Below are 25,829 nucleotides of genomic sequence, written 5' to 3'. Positions count from 1 at the left end.
CGTTCATGAGAATTGGCCACTTTGGCCTTCCGTCTGCAAAGTCCAAAATTTATCCCGTCCTCTTGATAAGGTAGCTGACCTTTTGACGTCAGACAAAAACGCTTTATGCATTCAGATTCAATTCGGGCACACTCGACCACGTTTGACTTACATGCATACCTGAGCCGTATTGAGTAAGTACAATAGCTGGTGGTCGTGGTGGTGTATACCTACTCTCCGCGTAAATTTTCCTCCTCTCCCATTACATGTATCTTTTGAACGCTTGCTGCAAAATATTACTGGAAGACCCCCTTTCTTATCAAGAAGATTCAGGTACATGTGGGAATCGCCACGAATATCATATACAGGGCACATATACCTAGAATCTTACCCTGGACGGTCGTACAAAATAACGTAGGCCAAGGTGCATTTATGATTCCATGTACCTTTCCTTGTAACTCCACTCCAAGATACTTCCTCATCATCATCATCCTCATCCCCACCATTTGCCAACAGGAAACCAAACAAAAATCGAGGGTTCCATACCTAAGGTACCTAACCTACAAACTCATCCAAACATGTCCGTCTTCGGCCCCAACGACCACACCCACTACCTCCGCCTAGCCCTCCTCGAAGCGCGCAAATCCCCTCCCAAACCCACAAACTTCAGCGTAGGAGCACTTCTCCTAGCCCCACCCAATCTCGCCCCCCTCACAACAGGCTACACGCTCGAATGTCCCGGAAACACGCACGCCGAACAATCCTGCTTCATCAAACTCGCCCAAGAATACTCGTGCAGCGAATCCGAGCTGGGCGAGATTCTATCCGCGAAAAATGGTAACTCGAAAAATATTATTTTGTATACGACCATGGAACCGTGTCAGAGGAGAAGTGTGGGGAATGTGAGTTGTGTGGATCGAATTCTGGCGTTGAAGAGGAAAGATGGGGAACAGAGTATTAGGATGGTGGTGTGTGGAGTGCAAGAGCCAGAGACGTTTGTGGGTGTGAATGAGGGGAGGAAGAAGTTGATGGATGCTGGGGTTGAAGTTTTATATGTGCGAGGGCTCGAGGAGGAAATTTTGGAGGTGGCGACTGCTGGGCATGAGAAGAAGAAAGAGGGATGATGGGGAGGGGCTGTGGAAAGTACGATTTTTGGATGGGAGTTATTATTCGTTGTAAAAGAGCTAGAGGCTGCCTGGCATATCGCCATTTCACTTGGTGGCACTGAGACGAAGAGGAAGCTGGTGTCTGTTTGCAATGAGACTACCTGTAGCCAATCGTGGAATCCAGGAATGTCGAATTCGTGCTGGAAAACACTGGAACTTGCGCCCTTGCCGTTATGCACATGACATACTATACAAGGCAGGTGCTGGCGGGATTCGAAGTGAAAGCAGAAAACTTGGCTGAGAAGGAGGGAGGGATATGGAAAGTCGCAAAAATGTCTCGGGGCTAAGAAATATCTGTCGTTGTAGCACAGCTGCACTGGTCTAGCTCGGTCATAACTAACGATTCTCGGAATTCATGCTATGCTGCCTCGTTTCTCGTGAGCTGCAGCTGAACAAAGCTCAAGTCGTTCCAACATAGGGTAGTCTTCAACGAGGCCCTACTAGTTGCCTCTCTTCGCATCTTCCTCGGCTGTTTTGGGGACTGAGACCATGTACGGGACAGTATTGGCGTTGAGCCTCTGGAAAGCCTGCAGAGTATCAAATGTCAGCGAGAGTCACTCCAAATCACAAGTTCACCTCAGCTCTCATTTAGCAAGAAACGAGCAACCTCACCCTCCAGACCAATGTGCTCCAAGTGAAGCTCCACAGCCGAAAGATCCACCCCTCACCATACTTGAGCCACCACCACGGACTCAACACCGGTAGATATCGCTCACTCACCTTTACAATCCCCGACTCGGGCAGCTTCCCATCCCACTCGTCATGCAGCTTGCTAATCTTGTCCCCTTCAACCCAAATCTTGACCTTTGAATTAATGGTCTGCTCCTTGCCAATTCCCTTGATCACATATCTCGTCTTAAGATCCATCTCGATGGGATTTCCTGCCGAAGTGACTTCATGGTGCAAACGTTCGATTTCGCTAAAGGCGACTTGCAGACCGTACCATTGCGGTTCGAATTGCTTGCGGCCTTTGGCGATGGTCAAAGGGTCGATGAACTCTGCTTGGTCTTGCCAGAGTTGGAGTTTGGCGAGAGAAGGGCGGCCGGCGAAGAGGTCGAGGACGGAGCCGACGAGAGTCTTTTGTTGCGAGGAGAGTTCTACGCCGGGAGCGCAGTTGATGTTGGTGTTTTCGATTTTGAGCTCGCCAAAGGTGGAGGAGGTGGAAGACGCCATTCTGGCGGTAGGGTGGGTTGTGCGGGTTGATGACGGGGGAGTTGTGCGGACTGCGGAGACAGGTATTGGTCTCTTCGCGGTGTATGCGGTGTATGAGGGGATACAGGTATACGGTCTTCTTGCTACAACGGGAAGAGATGTGAACAAGCGGCGTGGGGTGACGAGGAGTGGTGAGCAGACAGGAGGCATGTTGGACAACACCTACATACACAAGAATCTACCACCTTTCAGGTACTGAGATACAGCTTACTGCACTACAACTGGAATGGAACGAATAAATGAATGACATGGAATGACGCTTTGGGGTCCATGAGAGATGGATCTGGAAATGATCGACTCATCATGACGCGTGTCTTACGCGACTCCACTGGCGCGTTTATTAGTAATAACTTAGTAATAACGTCCACCTATCATGGGGCCGGAGCTAGAGCCGGACGAAATATGTCCTACGGGATCTTCTTCTTCTTCTTCTTTCCTCTTCCTCTTCCTCTTCCAATCTTTCTCCGCCTCCTCCTCCTTGTCCTTGACCTTCGCTTCTTCTTGTTCTTCTCTTCTGAAATATAGGCAAGGTGGCCTGTAGAGACAGATGGGAAGGCAGGTACCTATATAGGCAGGTAGGGTAGATGTTGGATTTTTGAGGTTGTAACGCATTGAGTCTAGTGTATTCACTCAAAAGATCGCGCCAATTAAAGCGTGCGCTCTTTGGCACAACGGCGAGGCTATGGGCAGCCCTCTACACACCTTTTTGGAAACGGCTAGTGTTGGTTGGACCGGGGTGGTATGTGGGGGGGGGGAACCAAAAGGACCTGTACTTTCGCACTCCGCATTCGCAACGTCAACGGTCAGCCCAGGTTCGGACTCCCAGAGCAAGCAATACGGCCATACGCATCGCGATAGACGACCACGTGCTTGCAAGGTAAGAGAGAACTTTTACGCATTCGAACAATTACTCTTCGTCTCCATACGAACCTTGATTCATATAAGCAACTCGGTACTTGCCCCATGCTAGGGCACGGCCGTAGGGCTACTTCGTTGTTCGATCGGTATCAGGCTGTGCGGAGTGTCATCACGATGCAGACAGGAAATCTCAAAGTCTATATAATCCATACTCCCAACTGCATTCTGATAGTACAGACTGACGAGCATACCAGAGGCTACCTAATAAATGCATCCAACTTCTTAAGCTACCGCGGCCAATGAACCTATTGTTTGAGCCCACGTTTCGAACCGGAGAGTTCGAGCGGCTATTGGTATCGAGGCTTCTTGATCCTGTAATGGGGAAATGCATTGAACCTTCGAATGGCGTTGGAAGCTGGCAGCGAAGGAGCCAACTACTCTCATGCTCGAGCCTCGATATCTCATGTGCCGAGATGTCTAGCTCTGTCTGCTACCGCATGCTTGCGGAGTACGTCCCCTGATGGTACTATATAATCCCACTGGTCAGCCCATTGTCGACGTCCATTATTCCAAGCATCCCGTCTCCTTTCCACGACACACAGTTGGCTTCTACATCTACAAGATCTCATCGCTCGACAACGAACCCCTCACACATACGCTGTCCTCCTATTGCTCCTTCGCAATGAAGTTCGTCGCAATTTTCCTCGGCCTCGTCCATCTCATCAGCGTCGCCGGTGCCGCTTATTGTGGCAGTCCATGCACTTACAACAGTGACTGCGTTAATACTCTCTGCAATTATTGTACCTCCAACCAGGGCCCCGTCAATGGCGTGCCACAAGGCATCTGCTATCAACCCGATTTCTAGAAGGTAGGATTACTCTATTGTTACAATTTCTTGGGGGGGGGGGCGGGTTGGGAGGGTTTTTCTTTTGGCTTGTTCACTAATCATTGACAGAACCCCCCAGCGCTTGAGAGACTTCTCGTTCCAATCTCTATCTACCACGGAATGTTGACAGCCACTCCGGTGCCCCTCGCACTTACTGGCCAGTGGACCAATCTACAAAAGAGTACCTACTTGAACAAACCACTCTTTTGCGACAAATCGAACGATTGCACTCATACAAGGCCGTGGGCATTCGATGATGGATCATTTCCTGCCTATGCGAATCCCCTTAGCTGCACCTGGTCGCTCTCTTTAGTAGAAACGGGTGTAATGGACAGTCACTCTTGTTTTTTTTTTTCCTAATAAAAAATTATCCTTGGTACACCCAGTTGAATGTTGGCTTTGCTCCGTACGATGAAGTTCAAGAGAGTGCCTCGTGCTGGTTTAGTTTTGGTTCAGCCAGTTCTTGGTTCAGCCAGTTCACAGCAGCACGGTTCTTGTCGAGTCTCTGTTGGCCCTTGGAAGTAAAGTATTACGAGTGTCGGCTTTAGATGTATCATGTCGTTAACGGGAAAGAAAACATCGGATATCATTGCGGACTGGGTATTACCTATCTAGGTAAGCCGGGGGTGGGAGGAACACGCATGTCGTCATCTCCAACTCTTTTACAACGGGGAACCTTGTGCGGGCATTCATTATTTATGCATTATGACTGCATCTCCTAACAGCAGTAATATGCAGAAATATATGTATCCTCGACGTCGCATTAGGAAGACATCATTTCATGCTCCATCCTTCGATACCTCAGGTACCTTAGTACCCCAAATTACGGCCTTGGATGGAGGCCGAAAGGATCGGTTTCCGCTCCATCTGTTAAACTGTTTGTACATAATCATAATGTACCTATAAGGCTGTAACGGGCATCTGCCTTTGCACTGCCCCACTGCGTGATCTCTTTCTTGTGCATTGTTGCATTGTTGCCTAGGCAGTGCGACTGACTGCGCCGCACTCGCTTTCTCTCAAAGGCATCTGCGAATCCACTGTTTTCCTTTCCCGGGCCACTTACATCCTGTCTGCCAATCGAGATACTGAAAAGAAGATACACTTTGCAGCTGACTCTCTGGTCCTTGGCGGAACATGGCACACTACCAACAGAGCTACGGCGCACCCGGCGGACCGCAGCCATATCAGCGTAAGCAACGTCGGATCTGCGCCGATGACATGCCGTGTGAGGCGCAGTGGAGGCATGCGGCGTCGTTCTACACCATGGCACGGCGGATATAAGAACATCACGCTGACCACTTTTAATCAGAATATCCACCAGGAGGAGGCTATTATCAACAACCAATGAATCACGGATTTGGACAACAACAAGGCTTTGGCGGGGCCCCGCCTGGTCCGCCGCCGCCACAAGGAGGAGGACCACCGCTGCCTCCAGGATGGACTTCCCAGTTTGACCCAAGCAGTCAGCGCCCATACTACATCAGCCCTACCGGTGCCAGTCAGTGGGATCCTCCTGCCCCAGGCTTCGGAGGCCCGCCGCCAGGACCCCCGCCGCCAGCACAAGGTGGTTTTGGCCAATCTCCCTACCCTCAGCAACAACCGGGTGGCTTTCCACAACAGCAGCAATATGGTGGTCCAGCAGCCTTGCCTTCACCCGGCTATGACTTGCGCCAACGATCGCATCAGGATGTGACACGAGCGGCCGATGACCTCCGTGCATCGATGAAAGGTTTTGGAACAAACGAGACGTTACTAATCAAGGTGATGGCCTCCCTGGGTCCTTTAGAGATCGCAGCCGTGAAGCAGGTCTATCAGCAACGACACAAGCGGGACTTGCTCAAAGATGTTCACTCCGAGACCTCGGGCTACTTTCGCGAAGGACTGGAAGCCATGATTCGCGGTCCTCTGGAACAAGACTGCTGGGTCATTCACGAGAGTATCAAAGGTCTCGGCACCAAGGAGAGTGCTCTAAACGACGTCCTCCTTGCACGCTCCAACGCAGACATGAATGCCATCAAACAGCACTACCAGCACATGTACCGCAAATCCCTCGAGTCAGACGTCAAGGGTGACCTGAGCATGAAGACCGAACGCATGTTCGACATGGTCATGTCCGCCCGCAGAGCCGAAGAGTCTGCGCCCGTCATCCCCCAACAAACAGAACAAGACATCAAAGACATGTACAGCGCCACCGAAGGCAAAACCGGCACTGACCAAATGACCGTCTGCTCCATTCTCACTTCGCGCAGCAACGGCCAAATCCGCGCCATTGTGCAAGCCTACCAAGCCAAATATCACCGTTCCCTCCAATCTGTCATCAAAGCCGAATTCTCGGGCCACATGCAAGATGCTCTGCTCTTCATCATCGGTGCTGCTGCAGATCCTGCGAAAAACGATGCGGATCTCTTGGAAGCGTCCATGGCGGGCCTGGGAACCAAGGACCAAGCCCTCGTGCGGAGAGTCGTCATGATTCATTGGGATAAGCAGCGTTTGCATCAGTGTAAAGCTGCGTATAAACATTTTTATAAGAAGGATTTGGCGGCGAGGATTGCGTCGGAGACGAGTGGTGAGTTTTTCTTTTTTATTATGAAAAAAACCTTCCTACATGTAAACGAATGGGACAAAGTTAAGAATCTTTTGCTAATCAGTTGATACATAGGTGATTACAAGAAACTCATGGTGGCATGTGTGGCCTAAAATCCACCAATGGTCTCAACAGAAAACTTCCTTCTTTGAGGCACGCAACCGGCCACTTTTAGCTGACTATTCTTGTTCCTTGCAGATTTTTGAGTGAAAGAGGGATGGGATGGAACCATTATGACCAGGCCGGGGGGAGGGTGGCTTTTATTATTTTTTGGAAAGGTGGAAATGATACCCGCAAGAGGGCGATGGAGGGATAGAGGGAGGTAGGGAAAGCAGAGAGGCAGAGAGAATAATGAATGTTCTTTTTACCTTTTTATCCAACTCTTCATTTCTCTTCTTGTTCGTCTTCTTCTTCTTCTGGGAGGGTTTCGAGTGCCTGCTACTTCAGACAATCACCCTCATATGCGTGACCTCATTCGAAGTCATCTTCACTCCTTTCCAAAAAAAAGAGCTGTGTGTCGTCGACGGCGTCTGTTTTCAAATCGGCATTCCACCTTCACAGGGAGGGGATTGAATATTACAATAAGTAAGGTAGGTAGGTTGGTAAGGTAGCAATTCGAAGCAGGCAAAGAAAAAAAAAGCAAAAAGAAAGAAAAAAGAAAACCGGGGGGAAAGAGTGGTCAAGTTCCTTGCATAAATGTACTTTTGATAACTTCCTTTAACCACCAAGCATGTATTCTTTCATCACCCGTCAATTCGGGATGAAAGGATGTTCCAAAGACATTTCCTTGTCGAACTGCTACAATGTCGCCTTCTTCTCCTAAATCTTCTGCTGTGCTTGTTTTGTTTTTGATTGCTCGCGCTCGGCCAGGGAGACGACCCAGAATTTCTACGGGCGCACTTGTTGCTTTGATTTGGGGAGCTGATACTGTCTCTCCTCGATTGGGCATGCGAGGTCTCATGGTCGGGGGGGTATCATCTACTGCAGCACTCTTTTCCATCCCTACGACCGCCTCCTTTTCCGTCTCATCATCTTCTGAGGGTGTTTTCAAAATACTCTCCACCACAGGCGCACGAATAAAGACTGAATGAAACGGCTGCTCATCATCATTCTTTCCATTCCCCTCTTCTTTCAAAAAGGGCAAATCCAGCGCTGCTTCAAAAGACTCAACCTGTCTCCCGAAATAATTCCTATGCACTCGAACATCCAACCCTCCAATCAATTCCTGTCCCGTCGCTTTACTCTTATTCGCCTCTTCCGCTAATAAAATTAATCCCGCACACGTGCCCCACGTCGGCCGTCGATGGAATTTGACAAACTGGCGTAGAGGTTCGAGCATGCCGCAGCGTTCGGCGATGAGCGAAATTGCGGTGCTTTCTCCTCCGGGGAGAATTAGAGCGTTGCAGCGGGAGAGTTGGTCGGCGGTTCGTACTTCGAGGAAGGTGAAGGTTGTGTTGTGTTGGGATGTGAGGGACGGCGCGGCTTGGGTGAGGAGGGTGATGTGTTCGATGAAGGCGCCTTGGAGGGCGAGGACACCGATGCAGAGGTGCTGCGGTGTTGGTGGTGGGGAGGTCATGGTTGTTGTGATTCGGGAATGTTCATGCATAGAAGCACACCTCATCTATTCTAGTGGGGGTGTGTTAGTCACTTGGAAGTTGGTGCACGCACATGCAAAAGATTATTGATTAGATAATACACTCGAGCTGGTCGAGGTCATTATGGCTTACTCATCCAGCTCAACTTCAACTCTGCCAAGAAGTACATAGTACCTTATTAATGCAAAAGGTACAGTAAAATCATATGTAATCAGTCATCACTTTTTGGGGTTTCACTACAGCAGTCTGCAGTAGACGATGGCATAAAATGGATGGCAATATAATAATGAAGAGGCAGCGCAGCGGAAGAGGACAGGGCCGACTATCACTGTAACTGAGTGTAACTCACTGTACTCAGGTACCTGACTCCCCCCCCCCCCTTCTGCCTATCACAAGCACTTCTACAATACAGTACTTCCGGATCTGGCTTTCGGGACTCCACGATGCGGCGGTGCAAGTCTATTCTATGAATCTGTGTGAGGATGGTGCATCATGCTTCGGCTAAGTTTAGATGTGTGTCGACACGCCCATATTACCTCCTACATTCATATACATGTCCTCGCCCCGTTCTCTCGTCAGGGTGTACATAGTGGTGGTAGTTCTAGCCTACATGTACATGATAACTTATTAGCATCGGCCAGTTTTCACTTATTACTACTACTCCCGTCCTCCCTCCCTCCGGGCCCTCCCTCCCTCACCTGGCCAGGCCTACCGCTGTCTATACCTTACTCTACTGGGTTAGACCTAAACTATGGCGACGGGCCTGATATCTTCCCGCAAGCGTGGTCCCTCACTGTCGCTGTCGCAACATCTTCCTCATGCCTTGACCACCAACTTCCCCGACCTTTCGTCACTCATGAACGGCATCGCCAACACCTTCTCCTCCGCCGCCCACTCCGCCCATTCTGCCCACCTCGACTCCGCTGCCGGATCCAAGGGCGAAATCACATGTTGGTTCCTCGACACGCGATCGCTATGGCCCGGCCAGAACATCTGGTCGGCCCCGGGTGCCGCTGAGGCCATGAGCTTGATCTCCATGTCCGAGCAAAAGACCATCAGTGGGAAGATGTTTATACAAGATGCGAAAATGTCGCTGGGCTCGGCCCTGCTGAAGAGGCTGTTCATCAGTCAAGCCTTGGACATTCCGTGGAGTGCGGTCCGCCTGGCGCGCAAGACCGATCCCAAGCACGGCAAGCCCTGCGCCGTGGACGCTGTAGGCCGCCCGATTGAAGGCATCGACTTCAATGTCTCGCATCAAGCGGGCCTCGTCACCTTGATCGGCTGGAACGGGAAGAAGAGGCACAGGTACACTCCGAGTGGAAGTATAGAGGGCTTCATGTCATCCCACTCCCAACTGGAGCCGAATGTCATGGTGGGCGTAGACATTGTCTGTGTGAACGAACGAGATGATTACCGGACCATCGATCAAGAGGGTCTCGATGGCTGGGTCGACATCTACGACTTTGTCTTCTCCGATGAAGAGCGCTGGACCATGAAGTTTGATGTCGACTACATCACTCTACTCGATGGCACGCATTTGACCGCTTCAGAGATTGGGAGGTACGATCGAGAACTCCGGCGGAATAAGCAAATCACCTTGACCACTCCCTCGGGACGAGATGTGACGTTCAATTCCGATTTACTGGTCGATGCGAAGCTGAGAAGATTCTACACCTTTTTCTGCTACAAAGAGGCCTACATCAAGCTCGCTGGCGAAGCTCTTCTTGCACCGTGGCTGAAGCAGCTCGAGTTTCTCAATGTTCGGTCACCGAAGCCTGCTACGGTGGCTCGATGCAATACGCATGGTCAGTGGGGTGAAGAGGTCGACGACGTGGAGGTGCATATGAATGGGCAAGAAGTTTTGGACGTGAAGATGAAAATCCAGGCCTTTGAGGAGAGCTTCATGGTCTCTACAGCCATCCAGGGCGAGATTCAAGGACTGGAAGTTCCCGGATTCACGAAGCTGGATATGAGGAGTGATGTGCTGGCGTACGCGCAAAAGCATCTGGATGTCAGTCCCGGCGAATTTAGATGAGGAACTTTTGTGTTGGCAGTTCCATTCTGCCGTCTGGGATCACCACACACACACACTCTCTCTCTCTCTCAACACCCACTACGAAGAGCCCGTCTCTAGCGAAGCTGCCGTCGGAAGAAGATATTGTTGCAATGCAGTGGGGCGTATCGGGTACGCTGATAATTTCTAAGCTGCCTATCAAATCGCCCACTAATCGGATATTGGAAACAGACATGCAACAGGGATCTGGCGAGTTGAGATCATGACTTCATCCAAGCACATGGTCGCCTTGGACCGATTCTCGCCAACATATTCTGTACGCGCTCGCTCCTCGCCTTCTGCTCAAAACGTGTCGCTGGGCCATAGGTCCAATACATGTAGTCACCGACATGCCGGTTCGGCTCGGATGAGAAGGAAGACTCTCTTCTGCATAGCGAGCGACGATAACAGCCTGTCATGCTGCTCGATATTCCTTGCATGAGCACACGGTGCATGGAAGGAAGGATCCTGTTCTTTTCTTCTATCTGCATGTACGAAATCGTCCCAGACGCGCGAGATCAGGGGTACGCGATAATTGTTAATCATGGCTGTCAATTCGATGACGTCTCGTTACACCAAGTTCAATATATCGGATCTCCGCCCCAGCGTGAGAAAGTGGCTGCATCCTTCGGGGTACGGCATACCTATATTGGCCATCATTTGGTGTGGAGGTCTATCGTAGCTAGGATGCGGTTGTCAGCAAGGAATTAATAGACGCAGCTGTGCCCTGTTGACCAAGCGATGGGAACCTGAAAGTACCTGTTGCATGACCAATTCCTTCTATTGATTTATCAAAGAGTGAAGACCAGCCACAGGTCTGCGTCTCTGTAAGCACATTCTGACTCACCACTGGTCGCGTACACCGACAACAGTTGTCAACACTAGTCATATTCTGAACGCTGCGCTGCATCGAAGCGGTCCTCATGAGCCAGTCATCTCATCACTAGCAGCTCTAGCCTTCTTCCCTCCCAGCAAGGACTTGATGTCGCCCCACACACCAGAGGACAGCTCCTTGAGCGCACTTCTGCTCTCTACGACTGGGTAAATGACGCAAATCACCATGCTCACCCATACCCATATGAAGGATACCACCACCCATCCCGTAAAGAAGGTTCGGCTAAAGACATAGCCAGTACCGAACAGAGTAAATGGCACCAGAATGTATGCGAAGAGGTCAAAGACGACATTTGCAGTCCATGCAATAATGGTTCCTCTCCTGACAGCTTCCGAGTCCATTGGCTCTATGTTTGTGTTTTCGAGAAAGTCCACGAGCTCATTTCCAGTAAGGACGACTGCGCCAGACTGGGATGTGTTTCGAGTATCACTTTCATCATGTTGTTGTTGATGTACCACGTTCTTCTTCTCCGGGTCAACATGAACAGTAGTAGAAGTAGTTGGAGAGTGTTCCTGAGGAGGGCTCACACCCTGCAGAGATGCAATGCCTCTGATCCTATTCGCTCTCTCGATTTGCCTTGCGTCTGTGGTAGTGTACTTGGAAGGGAAGGCATACGACAGAGCTACAGCTGCAAGCAAAGGCACCCAGCACGAGCACAGATTTCCCGCCAAGCCATTCCGGGGCTCTCCTGTACTTGCAATGGTGATCTCGCCCGTTCGCTTCCACGTTGTGATGAACCATGCTAACAGACCAGAGACCAGTCCGATCCAGGGTGCGTGGATGACTGCAGCCGTTGACATTTTGGACCAGAGCAGGACTAAACCCACGGGCCAGGCTCCTCCACCGACAATGGTTGCGAGGACTGTCAAGAGCCAGGTCAAGTTGAGACCGACTTTGTTGAGAACCGAACAAAAGGCTGCCAGAGCGAGCGCATAGATGACGATACCGTAATGCGAGACTTGAACCAGCTTCCTCGATGGTGCGTTGGGAGAGATATATGTCTTGTACACGTCAAAGGTGAGCAGTGATGAGACGGCAATCAACTCTGCAGACGTGCTGGACGTCACGGCCATGAAGAGCAAGATGAGCATGAGAACTGCTCCCCCTTTTCCGAGAAGCGCGATTGCTGTTGCTGGCGCGGAGAGACCTGCTGCGTTTTGCTCGGCGGAAAGGGGGTGGGGATAGGTTGGGAAGTTTGGATTGCTGGTGAGAGCTGCACATCCTAAGCCCATTGCTGTTGCGAAACCGAATGGAATGCCTGGGTGTGAGAGATGAATGGTTAGTGTATCGCGTGACGAGCACGGTCGGTATGTGAGCCTTTCAGGGAGAGGAGGAGGAGGAGCTGCTGATCAGTTGAGACAGAGACATACCATACCAAGCCATACCTCCCAGGATATACGCTTGCACACTCGTCTCCGGTCTCGAAGCAATGGCGCGTTGCCAATACGCCTGATCGAGCCAAACGGTCGTAAATCCACTCGCAAACAAACACATGGCGAAAACCAACCCATCCACCGACCGAAACGTCAAATACGACCCTCCTCCCGCATTCGACTGGATAGGCATCGTCTCTGCCGCCTCCACCAACAAATCATAATACCGACTCGGCGAGCCCACCTCTTCACTCGTCGCATACATTAAAAACCCAAACACAAAAATCACCACAAACAACACCACCGTATGAATATAATCCGCAATAAACGTCGATCTCAACCCCCCCACAATCACATATGCCGCCACCACCACGGGAATCAAAAAACACGCCGCATACACCGACATGTCCGTCATGGCAGCCACCACCTGACTTCCCCCCAACACCAAACACGCACCCACCAACATATTCGTCGCGATGCCAAAAAATAAATATATCCCATGCGCCACGTATCCATGTTTCGCGAGTACAATTTCTGGGAAAGTGTGCGCGCCGGGGAAGTTGGATTTGATTTTTATGGAAATTAGAGCAAAAGCGAGAATCATGAAGGTTCCGGCGCAACCGTACCACATCGGACCGGAAATGCCGTAGCTGTAGGCGAATGTACTGCTTGTGAGGAGGGTGGCGGACCAGGTCCAGGAGGACACTATTCCGGAGGCGATTAGGCCGGGTTTGATGCTGCGGGAGGCGGTGTTGAATTCTTCGGATTGGTGGGTGGAGAATCGGGTCTGTTTTAAGAGAGAATTGGAGGGGGGAGTTAGGTATTCATTCATTCACTTACTTCTCTTCTTCGATAGATAGATAAATAGGATAGGATAGAATAAACGTACATAACGATTTTGCATCCATGTAATACACAACATGACAATGGCGAAAAAACTTCCTATGCCAATGACAATTCCATATCCAGCTGCTGGAGGCAAAACTCGAAGGCCATGGTGGAGTTCTTGTTGTTCTTGTTCGGCCATGTTTTTGGCTGACTGACTGACTGAGGTTCACGTACGATAGAGAAGAAGAAGAAGATGATGATGATGATGGAAAAGATATCAGCGATTCAGAGGAAACATGCGACTATCATGCGACCAGGTCAAACCCGATGGGAGGAGATGTCGATGTCGATGTCGATGTCGATAGTAAAACTGATATCGATGAAGATGATGATAAAGATAAAAGAGAATAATAATCACAAATACCAATCTCACCTACCTAACCCAGGAGAACTCCCTCACTCTCTCCCTCTCTCCCTCTCCCTTCCTCTCTCTATCAACCAACTGAACTGATAACGCCCGCCGTCCAACAACCTCCAGTATCTACCGTCGCGCAAGAAAAGGTACTTCTCTGGGTACAAAGTGAAAACAGACAGTAGGGGTGGAGTGGGGGAGATGATATGTAACCCAACCAGGGAATACGATAACGCCCATTGGACGTACAAATGATACACCTTATCAGAATCATCATCAGGAGAGAGAGAGAGTTCTGAGAGGATAGGTAGTTCTTTCAAAGATAAGAAGACTGGGGAAGTTGAGTTGTAGTGATTTGAAAGATAGATATGTACCTGTTTTTTACTTTTGCCGGGGGACGGGGGAGGTTTGATAGGCGAGAGAGAGAGAGAGAGCTTCAGCTACCTGGAGGAGGTGGTGGTACTTTGAAGGGAGGGGGGATGTTGTGATTTATCTGGGGATACTAGAGAGGGTTTTCTTTCTTTTTTTAGTAGGTGAGAGACTGGTTAGAGCGAGGAGGCAGAGATGGAGATGATATTGGGGGTTTTTTTTGTTGAAAAGATATGTAGAAAGAAGTTGGTAGTAAGAGAAGAAGAAGAAGGTAGAAAGATCAGGTAATTTTGTACTTGCACATCACTTACAGGGGTCCGTGTCCCTCCGCTCTCTCCTTTCCCTTCCCCACATAACAACTCTCCCTCTCCCCCTTTCCAGTAGGAACTTGAGGCCCCTCACGCAAAAATTCACCAACATCACTTGTATCGGCTGTCCATTTCGGCCGTCCATTTGCAGCAGCAGCATCTCGAATGCCCAAAGCCCGAGCAGATCGTTCTTCTAGATTTCTCTTCATCCACGCCATCTGTTCTCGCGCAGGAACATTCTCCTGATTCTGATATCGCAAATCTGTGATGTTTGTAGCAGATTGCGGGTGGTTGAGATTACCAATTTCGATATTATTTGGTGTTGTTGCTGCTGCTGCTGCTGATGATGATGATGAAGAGCTAATAAAAGGATTCACACTCTGGATTTTATTCATCCATTTCTCCCATTTCTCTGTATTCTTCTCCTTCGACAACGACAACGACAACGACGGCAAAATCCTCAAATCATACTCCGAGCCCAGCGGCGAAGCATTCGGCGAATGATGAATATTCGTCATCATCCCCATCACGCCCGCCGGAGGATATTTTCCAAAATTCTGACCAGAAACATCATACCAATCGTGTATACTTGGAGGACCTCTAGCAGCAGCCCCGCCAACAGTTTTCGCTCCTCCTCTCTTACTTCCCCGGATGAGAGTTGTTAGTCGATTCCAGATCTGATTACTGAGATTTCCGAGTGCGGGGAGACAGCAGAGAATCATGGAGAAATTGGCTTCGATGCTCGTCCAAATGAGAAAGCGTTCCTCTGTGTAGGAGACTTTCAAGTATGCCATGCGGGTGATGGAAGCGGAAATGACGAATGCGCCGAGAATGAAAATCGAAATCAGGCCGAGGCTGTTGGTGCGGGTGATGGGGAGACTGTTGAGAAGAGTGATTGGAAGGACATAGATCTAAAAAAGAGACAAACGATAGTCAGCTCGCAACATAAAATAAAATACCAGTTATCAGGCATCGGGGGAGAAGAGGGAGGGATAGTGATCAAATCCAACTTACAATCAAATCCATCAAAATATCAAACACACCAAACGAATAAAAAAACACCTTTGGATTCAAACATCTTGTCCCTTCAATCCTCCTCCCCCCATCTACCTTCCACACCGCTTGAATAGGAAGACATTGCCACACCACCCCAAAAATAAGCCCCAACCCCGCCAAAATCGTCACTATTGTCACTACCTTTATGATCGTCCTCATCCTCCTCTCGCGACTGCTACTAGCACTAGAACGAAAAATCCTCAAAAATAAAGCACAAAAGAAAAGTTTCATTAATACATTTCCCGTGATAAATCCTACTTCGAGTAAATATCTCTTTACACCAGCTTTTTCCTTGTTGTTGTTGTTGTTGTGACTAGTCAAATTCATGCATTGGAGAATTGTTTGTAAAAGTAAAAGTATCCATGCTGGTGAGAGGAAGATTTCTTCCCAGATTCGTTGGTGTTGTTGTTTTTGTTGTTTTTGGATGGTGGTGCGATAGGTGATGATGGTGATGAGTCGTGTGATGAAGAAGAGGGAGGAGAGGATAAAGAGGGGGAGGAATGGGAGGAGGGAGGAAGACCAGATGAGAGGTTGGGTGGAGGGGGTTGCGGTTGTGGACATTTTGGGATTGATTGGTGGGTTGTTGGTTGGGTTGGGTCGTGGGTTGGGTTTTTGAGGTGAGGTGAAGTGTTCTCTTGAGTAAAGAGGTAGAGAAGAGAGAGAAAAGGAGTGAGTAGTACTCTTTCTCTTCTTTCCCTTCCTTCTTGTTCTTTCTCTTTTCCTTCGTTCGTTTTCGATGAATGATGGTTTTGCAGAACTGAATTGACTTCCTGCAGACCATTACCAAAAAGAAATCCGATCAAACCTACCTATATATATATGTCAGCTATGTACATATACACTACTGCGCCACTCGCTCATTCAGTTCAGCAATCAAGTCTATATTCACAACTGCGAGAAGCAGACGAAGGAAGCAGAAAAGACAGAGCATTGGTGAATGAATACATGTAGCAGGTTAAGAAGGGAAAAAGAAAAGAAAACAGGATACTATGTGGAAGGCCACAAGGTCAATGGTCATCCGGTTGAGAGATCAGCAGCTGCAAGTTTCAGCGAGGAAAAGGCCGCGGCGACATGTCAAAAGGGCAAAAAGAGTGTACGAATAGGGGAAGGGACAGGGTCAGATTCAATTCAATTCAATTCCATTCGAAACGCATGGCTTTCCATCTCGGGTATCATTCCAGTCCTGCCCTTTTGAACTACAAAAAGTCTTACACACATAAAAACTATACTCTCACACACAAAAAACCATGTCCATGGTAGACTTTTTTGTTTTCATCCCGATCCACCGACTTAGATCGAGCTCTGCTTCTTCTGCTTCTTCTCTGGACTCGAGTTCAGACTTGAACTCATACTCCGCAACTCATCGTCCCCAATAGCTCTTACAAATCCATGTTCGCCTTCTACGAATGAACCCCTCGCACTACTGGATTCTGCCTCCTCTTCAGTAGTCGTAGCCCTAGTCGAATAGGATCCCTGATGCGCCGTCGCTAATGCCTGATATGGTGGAAAAGTGGGAGGACCAATTACCGTACGCCTATTTTCCCTGTTCCTTGGGATATCCGGTGGAGTTACCACTCGACTGCCTGTAGGACTCGTCGAGTGGGCAGATGCTGATGTTGAAATGCCCTTGTTCTCTGGATTATTGTGATGCGAAGATTCGTATTCCTCGACGTCTTCAATATTACCATCCCGTCCTTTTTGAAGACTGCTGAAACGTCTGCGTTTGGTCGGAGTCTGCTGCTGTTGCAATGGCTGTACAGGGAATGGTCCGAGGATGGTGGTCCTCCGCCCAGTATCTGGATCCCAGTCCGAAAGGTCGAAGCCAGGGAATTCTGATTCTTCTTCATCAGAGTCCAATGACTTTCCCGAATGACCAACAGCAGCAAACGCTGCAGCAGCTTCCGCATCTGACCTAAAGCTGCGGGATTCGGCTGACAGTATACTGGCTGAGTCATCGTCATCGTCTGTGGTGCAACTGTTTCTGAGCTCTTGCACTACTGGACTCGTCATACCAGCGCGGAGTCGCTCTTGAGCCTCGGACCGTCTACGTTGATATGCAGCGTCGAGCTGCGATTGATATTCACTGGAGGCACGCCCAGCTTCGTACTGTTCTCTCCGAAGTTTCATGCGCTCCCAGTCACCACCGAATTGCACGACAGATGCCTGTTTTCCATGAAGGATAAACCGAGGTTTTTCGCGAGTTAAACCAGGGGTCGTCACTTCGGGCTCCATCGCTTCGGCGACGCCCGAACGCACAGTGCTTTCGCTATCCTTGTTGCGACGATGTCGATGCGTGTGACTGCCATGATGGTGCTCGCGCAAAGTCTTGTGCAGACTCCTACGCACACCTTTGTGCTTGTTGCTCTCTGGCGACGTGCTTAGTGCTGCAGCATCGCCACTAGCGCTGCGGTCTTGCCCAATAGCAGAATCGATATTCGTGTTCGCTCGTGCGAGTCGCTGGAGTTCTTGCTCATCCACACTGGCAGTCTGTGAGAGCTTGCCAGAATTACCATTCTCTGAAGGTTCGAATGAGTGAGTGCGCACGGCCTGGATGCTATTCGCAGAGTGCGAGTGCTGGAGGCTAGTCCGACTTGCTGGCGGCGAAGCGGAGAGAAGCGTACTGCTGACGGATCGTCGGTTCTGCTGTTCCTCTGGAGGTGCATTAAGGCTCAGAGGCGGGAGCCGCCAGCTACTTTCCTCTTTCTGTGCACGCGCAGGCTTGGGTTGTGTCGTCGACGTTTCTCCGGAACCCTCGTCGATCGACTCCCTCGTCGGAGGTCTGTTGAAGTTCAAGGCTGATGGACTTTGCGGCGGACTCTTGGCGATTTTGTGGGAACCGAACCTCGTAAGTAACTTTGGCCTGTCTTTTCGCGCCGACTCGAGCTCGGCCGGCTGGTGATGAGGCATGAGCCTTTCGAGCTCACTCGCAGTCATGCCATCGATCCTGACATCCATTGCAAGGATGTCGCGGTGACACTTTAGGCGCCACATGTCGCGACGCAGCCATTTGATCGTGGCGTCAGCTCGACCCGCCGCAAGAACGACTTCATCTCGTGTGCGCGGTGCTATCGGCGCGAGTATGAGAAGATGTCGCGCATTGCGCAGCATGCCGTCCAGTTGCCTGTAAGCATTCTCGATCTCGCCCTCAATCTCAGCAATTTTCCGAATCATAATCTGCCGCCGTGCAGCCATGACCTGCCGCTGAAGCTGTGCACCGAGACCTCTGCGCGACACCGTGACTTCGCCGTTCTGCGTGTGAAACGATTTCGACGAACTGGATGACTGTATTCTCGTCAGGGACGGCGCAGACGTACTTTCGTCATTACTCCCCGTCATGCCACGAATGCGCACGCCGGCCGCGCGAAATGCAGCAGCATAGTTGATCAAGCCCAACCAATCATGCAGTTCACTCTCGTTGTCGGCCAATAAGACTTCCTCCTGCCCGGAATTGCTAATAAAGGTAAAAGCATTTTTATGCCGCGTGTACGTGGCATCCACAAGCGCCACGGCATTGTCGGTCTTGATCAGCGCATCCGGCTTGAAGTCTTGCAACGGAGGCTTAAACACCACAGGGGTTCTCGATTGGCCAGGCTTCTGATGGGTGACAAACTGGTGCATCAGTCCCTTTGCCCAGTGCGAGTTTTTGAATAGGTACAACTGCGAACCCGTAAGAATCGCGCCCCATTCCTGCCATGGACTTCTCGTCTTCTTCTTCTTGGCAGATTTCCGCCACAGTAACCCGACTTTGGTAATTTTGAGATCGACAATGCCCTGCTGTGTTTCGGTCAAGTTGGGTTGCCCATTCACTACCTGGCTCTCGTATGCTGCCGGACGCGATCTTGCCGAGATGATTTGAATGATTCCTGTATGCGTGAAAGCCCGCTGCAGATACTGCGGGTCAAGGTCGCCGTGACTTCCACGATAGTCGTACGGATCGTCCATCATTATACTGTCCTTGATGGAGGGACGGAGTGTATCCAGCTTCTGCTCCACAATGAGATTGTATGGATCAACAGGCCCTGAAGGCTTCCTCGTGATGTCCGCAGCTCCGGGTATTGCACTCTTTAACCTCCCACCAGACTTGCTCGATTGGGTGAAGTGAAGTACCCGCTCACCATTGATATCCACATCCTCGTCGTAATGAATGAATGGCGTGTAGCAGATATTGTCATAAAAGCAGGCCAATACCTCGTCAGAGATGCCTTGTCCGGAGGTGTTCTTGATGTAATCTTGTTTCTGCATTTTCCTCTTGTTATTGCGATTGAAGGCATCCGTGTGCAACATCATGATCGAAAAGGCGATAATGTACGCGACATCTGCAGAGGAATAAATTCCAGGATTGCACTCGTGGTATCGGTCCGCAAAGGCTTGTATCACGCGGTCCACCTGCTGCGTTTCTTTGGGCAATTCAGCTTCCAGTAGGAACTTCCGAAGCGACATATCGATCGGCTCTGTGAAGAATGGGAATCTTCTCGTGTAACTGCGAAGCACCGCCTGCGCAAATGAATCCGACGATTTTGACAATATCCCAGCAATCACGCTCCTTGGCACAGCAGACTGTAGACGCTCCAGATACTTTCCAGGCGTATCGCCGTCTTCCCGCTCCGGTATCACCAGTGCTTCCCGACTCATCGCAAAGGAGTTTGACTTGCTTCTGGTGCCAGGCGAGCCATGTCGCGGCGAGTGCGGTTCGGAACTCTGCCGGAATCGTGACAGGTTCAATAGACCACCAAAGCTGGACCGTCCTGCAGTGGAAGTAGAGTTTCTGCCACTAGCCGAGAGTGGTGGCGGCGTGTCTGCATCACCACCACTGCGCGCCCCAGACGAGCTCTGAGTGGAGGATCTATCTCGCATACCAAATCGTATCGGCGGTTGTAGTGGCGATGATGTATTGGACGCTTCTGATCGAGAAGAGCTTCGCCGGAACAGACTCATGTCAGGATCTGCAAAAGAGAGCTTCTTGGGCGAGCCTTGACTGAAGGCTTCCGTTTCTGCATGGGCTCCCCGTACAGCAGTCACCTCTGTCGAAGGAGTTGCCACGGCTTCTGGAGTGAGAGAGTGCGTGGAAGCGCGCGGCGTGGTGGGCTCGTTCGTATCGTGTGGGGACGCATCGGGAGGAGGCAGCTTGATAGGAAGCGGGAACAGCGAGTTGCGATTCTTATTCCGGCGTGGCAATTTGAAGAAGGTCGTATGCGTCTGGACGGTATGCGTTGTTGTCGTTGTACTGCCATAGATCTGCCCGTCCCCAGAACTGCCATCGGATCGGGAGGATTCCGAGATTCGAGGATCGGATGCTTGGGAGACTGGCACGGCAAGGGCCGAACTGGAGTGCTCGCCGTATGAGGGAGGTGCGCTGTGCTGGTCGTGGAGGTGCATTGTCGAGAGCCTGTGCAGATCCTCCAGGCCACTCGTCTTTCCCCGGCGCCATCGCAACGAGGAGCCCTTTTTCGCCGATCGCGCCATGTCTGTAGAGGGTCTGCGGTCCTGTTCCGATGCCCGTGATCTTGTCGTTGGTTTCCTGAATACCGACGGCCGGAGCTGCCTCTCACGGCCCTGCTGCTGCACATCCGGCTCGGCAGCGCCCATGGTCGGCGCGGTTTTGACGATCATGGGAAGCACGCCCTCGGCCGTGACGGCAGGAATGGGAGGAAGTGCTTCTCCCGCTCTTTCTCTTTCTCTTTCGGCCTCCAATTTTGCGCGCGACCACAGATGCGGTTCGGAGTGGTTGCGTAACTTCATCAGGCTGAAGCGCGAGCGCGACTGCCCAGGATTCTCATGGTGATCATCGGCGCTGGTTTCGGCGATGTCATCTGGGTGGAGTTCGTGTGACAGTCGTGAAGTGCCGACGGGCCATTCGCCGGCGACACTGACGGGGCGAGGGAGGGAGCTCAGAGTCGGATGGTGTTGTAGGAGGGCAGCGCTCGCGGCGGCGCTAGGGTGGAGCGACGAGGATGCGGATGTTGAGGAGCTGGGTGGCCGGGCAGGATGGTCTAAACTGGGAGTAGTAGTCAGGCTGCTGCCGCAGGGCGAGTCCTCCACACCAGGATCATGCACATGCTCATGCTCATGCTGATGATGCTGATGCGGCTGCTCCTGTTGCTGCTGCTGCTGCTGCTCATGCTGCTGACGATGCAGTTTCTTGCTGTCCCAGAGCAGTATACTCTTGCGTCGCAGAAGCGGCATTACCGGAACGCCTTGCTGCGTAAGGCGTGGGCATTGGGGCTATCGCAAGCAGTCGAAGCGAAGGGGTGATGGGATGATGGGTGATTGTCGAGCCAAGAAGTAAGGTACCCAAGGGTGGTGTATGAGCGCGTGTATGATGTGTGTGTGTGTGTGTGTACACCGAGCGCGTGGTTCGGTTCAGATCGAACGACAGTAGTTCTAACGGCGAAGTAGGTCGTTCTCAGGTAGAACTCGAACGGCAGCCGTTGAGATTGTGTTATGTATGTGTACTGTGCTCGTGCGGCTGGGGAGGCTTCCGAGCTGGAGGGCTGGAAGCGTGGGTGAGAGGAATGGATCGACGACAGGGTCAGTGTGTTTAGAGTGAGGCGCAATCACAACGACAAGAACAAGAATACTGTAAAAGAACAACGACAACGACAACAACAACAACAGAAGCAACAACAAAAGTGTATACCTACAGGTCATGCACCAGGACCATTCACTGTCCAACAACAAGCAGGATTCTCGGCAGAGCAAAGGAGGTTTCTTACGCACGGGGCAGTGGTGATAAGTAAAGGGAGGCTAGGTCAATTCTACGCAAAAGCCTGTAGCATCACCACAGTGTGACCTTTACTTACGTACACCCTATCTTTCTGCCCCTGGCTACTGGTTTTTTTTGGCTGGCGCGCATCCATAATAAGCTACAAGTTGTTTTGACCACAGCACGGCCTGAGATCGCCATACATATCCACATGGCGCTGCGTCACGTCGGGCGGTCGGGACGGCGGGGTTGGCTTATGTGCGGATGCCGGGTGAGACGACGACGACGACGATGAGAAGGATGCGTTGTGGCTGAATGACGAGGCGTAAACGAAGGACAGACAGTACCACCTACATGATACTTCGTACAGCACATGTACATGTAGCTGGTGTCGGTGATGACTGATGAGTATATTACCTAGCAGGTAGCATGCCCCAAATGTGCTTGTGGAGTCTCCCCTGTCTCTGGTCCTGTCCTGCCCTGCTCTGCCCTGCCCTGCCCTGTCCTGCCCTGCTTTTCCGATATTCCTAAATTTCTAATCTTCACAAGGCACAACTTACAAGCAGCAAGCAGCACGAGACCAGCAGATCCGGCTCCTGAACTACTCCTCAACCAGCCAAGAGGCGGGACACTCCCAAGCATACGGCTAGCTACCGGCCTACCACCACCTACCGAACACGCGGCAACTAGTGCAATGGGAGTGTCCAGTGGCATCCATTCGATGACTGGACAAGCCTCTCCGTCCTCGGCCGGCAGATGCGCCAGTCCTCGGGTACGTCTACGATGAAGTGCAGTAGTGGTGCTATCTAGTAGTACCTCCTAGTACTATCGGAGGTAGTAGTACCAAGCACCTATTGTAGATTGTGCAGCAGCCATCTCTGCATCGACGGCATGGCGGGACAGGGAGGCAGAGGCAGAGGCAGAGGCAGAGACGGTGACGGTGACGGGCAGAGTGGTAGGACACAGGCCAGGAGATAGGAGGTAGGAGGTTACCTAGTACACTGGTACAAGAGGCCAGCTCAACGGTTACCTGAGTACATGTACTGTACTCATTCATGTAGGTAACTACAGTTACCTATTATTTCATGTACTATTACATGTACTACCCACAATACAAATGGAGTATGTGCTGTACTCTGTACAAATGGCTCCAATGGCTCTTTAGGTAACTAGAACTAATATGGCAAGCTCGTGACGACCTGCTGCGAGATACCATAGGATAGGTACCTACCTAATGTAGCAGGCAACTCCATTCGACATTGTTCATACCTCTCTCTCTCCATACTCGTGTTTCTTCTGATCCTTCCTGTTCTTCTTCTTCTTCTTCTACTACTTCTTTTTCTTCTTCAAATCCTGGTGTATACCGCCATACTACCTAACCATATTTACATGTAATCCGACCAACGAGGCAATGTTCGCGCCGCCGCCACGATGAAGTACCACAGCACCGCCATCCTCGCGCTGTGTGCTCTGGCGCTTGCAGCTCCGCCCACACGACATCATGCACTCGAACCGCCGCGACAGTCGCGATGGGCCACCATCAAGCACCACTTCCTCCAATCTGTCTTGGGCTTCGAGCAGCGCAGGCACGAGCACATCACACTCGCCAAAGACACGGCCTTCGATCGCCACGTGCCCGCGCGCACTCTCGCGACATATGGCGGGGACTTGGTCTTGCGCTTCAACCTCAGCACTGCGCAAGAGTCGGCAAGCTTGGCCGAAGCGGCAGATACCTTGATGCTGGATGTCTGGGAGTTTGCGCATGACTGGGTGGATATTCGCTTGTCCAAGGACAGCGTCCCTCTCCTGCTGGGACTGCTGCCGGCCTCGCTACAGCACGCGCACAAGCCATTATTGCGAGAGAAGGAGCTATCAGACGCCATCATCGCCAACTATCAAAAGTCCGCTCATCATGATACCACGGCTGCGCATGCTTCACCGACCCGGCGGCCTTTCAATGCAGACTTGGCGCAGACGAGCGAGCCCGAGGCCAACCTCTTCTTCGCAGACTACCAGCCCTTGAACGTCATTGATCCATGGCTGCGTTTGATGGCATCGCTCTTCACCACCCACGTCCGACTCCTCAGCATTGGCTTGTCGTACGAGGGTCGCAACATTCCCGCGCTGAGAGTGGGCGTACATCCTTCCATGGACGACGATCCCAATCCACCCCAGCGAAAGACCATCCTGATTGTGGGCAGCTTGCACGCGCGAGAATGGATCAGCACCACGACGGTCAACTACATTGCATACTCGTTGATCACGGGCTATGGTAAGGATCACAGCATCACCGAAATGCTCGAAAGTTTCGACTTTGTCTTTGTACCCATCTTGAACCCGGATGGCTATGTGTACACCTGGGAGACGGATCGTCTGTGGCGCAAGAATCGACAGAAAACGGGAATCCGATTCTGTCAAGGCATGGACCTGGACCGTTCATTCGGCTTCGAGTGGTCTGCCACGGACAATCCATGCAGCGAGTCTTACACGGGCGAAGCGCCCTTCCAGGCTGTCGAGGCCAAGCGGCTGGCTGACTGGGCCAAGAATGAGACGCAAAACAACAACGTGGACTTTGTCGGCTTTCTAGACTTGCACTCGTATTCGCAAGAGGTGCTGTATCCCTACAGCTATTCATGCGATGATGCGCCACCTGGCTTGGAAAATCTCGAAGAGCTCGCCATGGGTCTCTCCAAGTCCATTCGTACCACGCATGGTCGCAACTACGAAGTCATGTCTGCATGCGAGGGCAATTCCGTGTACACGTCTGGCAATAAAAAGGTCCATCTTCGACCGAGTATTGAGCCCAATGGAGGCTCCGCGTTGGACTTTTTCTATCGTACCGTGGGCGTACGGTATGCATACCAACTCAAACTGCGTGATCGTGGCACGTATGGGTTCTTGTTGCCCAAGGTAAGCTGAGCTTCTGCGTCCATTCAACGACATGAGACGCGTGGTAGCTGACGATCCGCAAACAGGAACATATCGTCCCCACCGGTAAAGAGATTTTGAATGCAGTGCTATATTTCACATCCTTCCTGAATGATCTTTATAATATGTCGGGTGGTGAGAAGCCGGCAGCAAAGTTAAATGCAGAGGATTCTGAAGTTGACACCAAGCCCGAGAAACTGCGTAATGGAGCCATGTCACACCCACAGAAAGAAGACGAAGAGAAGGAAGACGAAGAACAAGAAGAGGACGAACAAGAAGACGAAGATGGAGAAGAAGCAGATCCGTGGGTAATTGTCGAAGACCTGGAAGTCGAGCAAGCCAAGCCTGATCTCAAGCGGCCAAGAAGAAGATAGCATAAGTACAGGTACCTGTGATGTACCTAGCGTCATTTCACACCTTTGATCCTTTTTTCTTTTTCTTTTCTTTTCGCCTTCTGTCTCTCTCTCCCGTCTCTCAAAATAATCTTATCTCCATCATCCCCCCCAAAATCTGCAAATCGAACCTTGAAAATTGAGTTGAAGAGGTCTTTTTAAAGATCAGGTAAGAGTGATGGAAATTACATAGTAGAAAAACTCACCTCAGATAGGCCAGAAAAGGCAATGG

At 51.0% G+C, this 25,829-nt stretch overlaps 8 protein-coding genes across 8 annotated transcripts; 4 read left to right on the top strand and 4 right to left on the bottom strand.

Annotated features, from left to right (window-relative positions):
• Positions 1 to 504: 504 nt before the first annotated feature.
• On the bottom strand, positions 505 to 2,520 carry SEPMUDRAFT_148513 (uncharacterized protein). The gene is made up of 2 exons (XM_016904969.1): positions 1,866 to 2,520; positions 505 to 1,672 (listed from the first exon to the last, which is right to left on the bottom strand). The coding sequence occupies exons 1-2, from the start codon at positions 2,505 to 2,507 to the stop codon at positions 1,586 to 1,588; spliced, it is 729 nt and encodes a 242-aa protein (XP_016761255.1). The 5' UTR covers positions 2,508 to 2,520; the 3' UTR covers positions 505 to 1,585.
• Positions 558 to 1,103, top strand: SEPMUDRAFT_41976 (cytidine deaminase-like protein; the record flags this gene model as incomplete). Its single annotated transcript, XM_016908848.1, has 1 exon — positions 558 to 1,103. The coding sequence occupies one exon, from the start codon at positions 558 to 560 to the stop codon at positions 1,101 to 1,103; it is 546 nt and encodes a 181-aa protein (XP_016761256.1).
• A 2,540-nt stretch (positions 2,521 to 5,060) lies between the features above and the next one.
• Positions 5,061 to 7,046, top strand: SEPMUDRAFT_148511 (Annexin). The gene is made up of 3 exons (XM_016904968.1): positions 5,061 to 5,290; positions 5,411 to 6,667; positions 6,761 to 7,046. Exons 1-3 carry the CDS (start codon positions 5,236 to 5,238, stop codon positions 6,796 to 6,798), a joined length of 1,350 nt encoding a protein of 449 aa, XP_016761254.1. The 5' UTR covers positions 5,061 to 5,235; the 3' UTR covers positions 6,799 to 7,046.
• Positions 7,047 to 7,364: 318 nt separating this feature from the next.
• SEPMUDRAFT_63767 (pyridoxine synthesis protein PDX2) lies at positions 7,365 to 8,261 on the bottom strand (the record flags this gene model as incomplete). The annotated part of the gene is made up of 2 exons (XM_016909651.1): positions 7,365 to 7,616; positions 7,692 to 8,261. The coding sequence occupies 2 exons, from the start codon at positions 8,259 to 8,261 to the stop codon at positions 7,365 to 7,367; spliced, it is 822 nt and encodes a 273-aa protein (XP_016761253.1).
• Positions 8,262 to 9,100: 839 nt separating this feature from the next.
• On the top strand, positions 9,101 to 11,684 carry SEPMUDRAFT_83670 (uncharacterized protein). Its single transcript, XM_016910338.1, has one exon. It carries the CDS (start codon positions 9,137 to 9,139, stop codon positions 10,313 to 10,315), a length of 1,179 nt encoding a protein of 392 aa, XP_016761252.1. The 5' UTR covers positions 9,101 to 9,136; the 3' UTR covers positions 10,316 to 11,684.
• Positions 9,178 to 13,628, bottom strand: SEPMUDRAFT_155524 (Na+/solute symporter; the record flags this gene model as incomplete). Its single annotated transcript, XM_016907625.1, has 3 exons — positions 9,178 to 12,486; positions 12,599 to 13,388; positions 13,491 to 13,628. The coding sequence occupies 3 exons, from the start codon at positions 13,626 to 13,628 to the stop codon at positions 11,255 to 11,257; spliced, it is 2,160 nt and encodes a 719-aa protein (XP_016761251.1). The 3' UTR covers positions 9,178 to 11,254.
• A 3,068-nt stretch (positions 13,629 to 16,696) lies between these two features.
• SEPMUDRAFT_148510 (uncharacterized protein) lies at positions 16,697 to 21,967 on the bottom strand. Its single transcript, XM_016904967.1, has one exon. It carries the CDS (start codon positions 21,755 to 21,757, stop codon positions 16,865 to 16,867), a length of 4,893 nt encoding a protein of 1,630 aa, XP_016761250.1. The 5' UTR covers positions 21,758 to 21,967; the 3' UTR covers positions 16,697 to 16,864.
• A 1,673-nt stretch (positions 21,968 to 23,640) lies between these two features.
• SEPMUDRAFT_148509 (Peptidase_M14-domain-containing protein) lies at positions 23,641 to 25,620 on the top strand. The gene is made up of 2 exons (XM_016904966.1): positions 23,641 to 25,187; positions 25,253 to 25,620. The coding sequence occupies exons 1-2, from the start codon at positions 23,709 to 23,711 to the stop codon at positions 25,577 to 25,579; spliced, it is 1,806 nt and encodes a 601-aa protein (XP_016761249.1). The 5' UTR covers positions 23,641 to 23,708; the 3' UTR covers positions 25,580 to 25,620.
• Positions 25,621 to 25,829: the final 209 nt, after the last annotated feature.

This window comes from Sphaerulina musiva (genome assembly GCF_000320565.1).
Source record: "Sphaerulina musiva SO2202 unplaced genomic scaffold SEPMUscaffold_4, whole genome shotgun sequence".
In the NCBI taxonomy this organism is placed as follows: domain Eukaryota; kingdom Fungi; phylum Ascomycota; class Dothideomycetes; order Mycosphaerellales; family Mycosphaerellaceae; genus Sphaerulina; species Sphaerulina musiva.
Note: the sequence above shows the minus strand (reverse complement) of the source record. Positions and strands in the feature narration are given on the sequence as shown.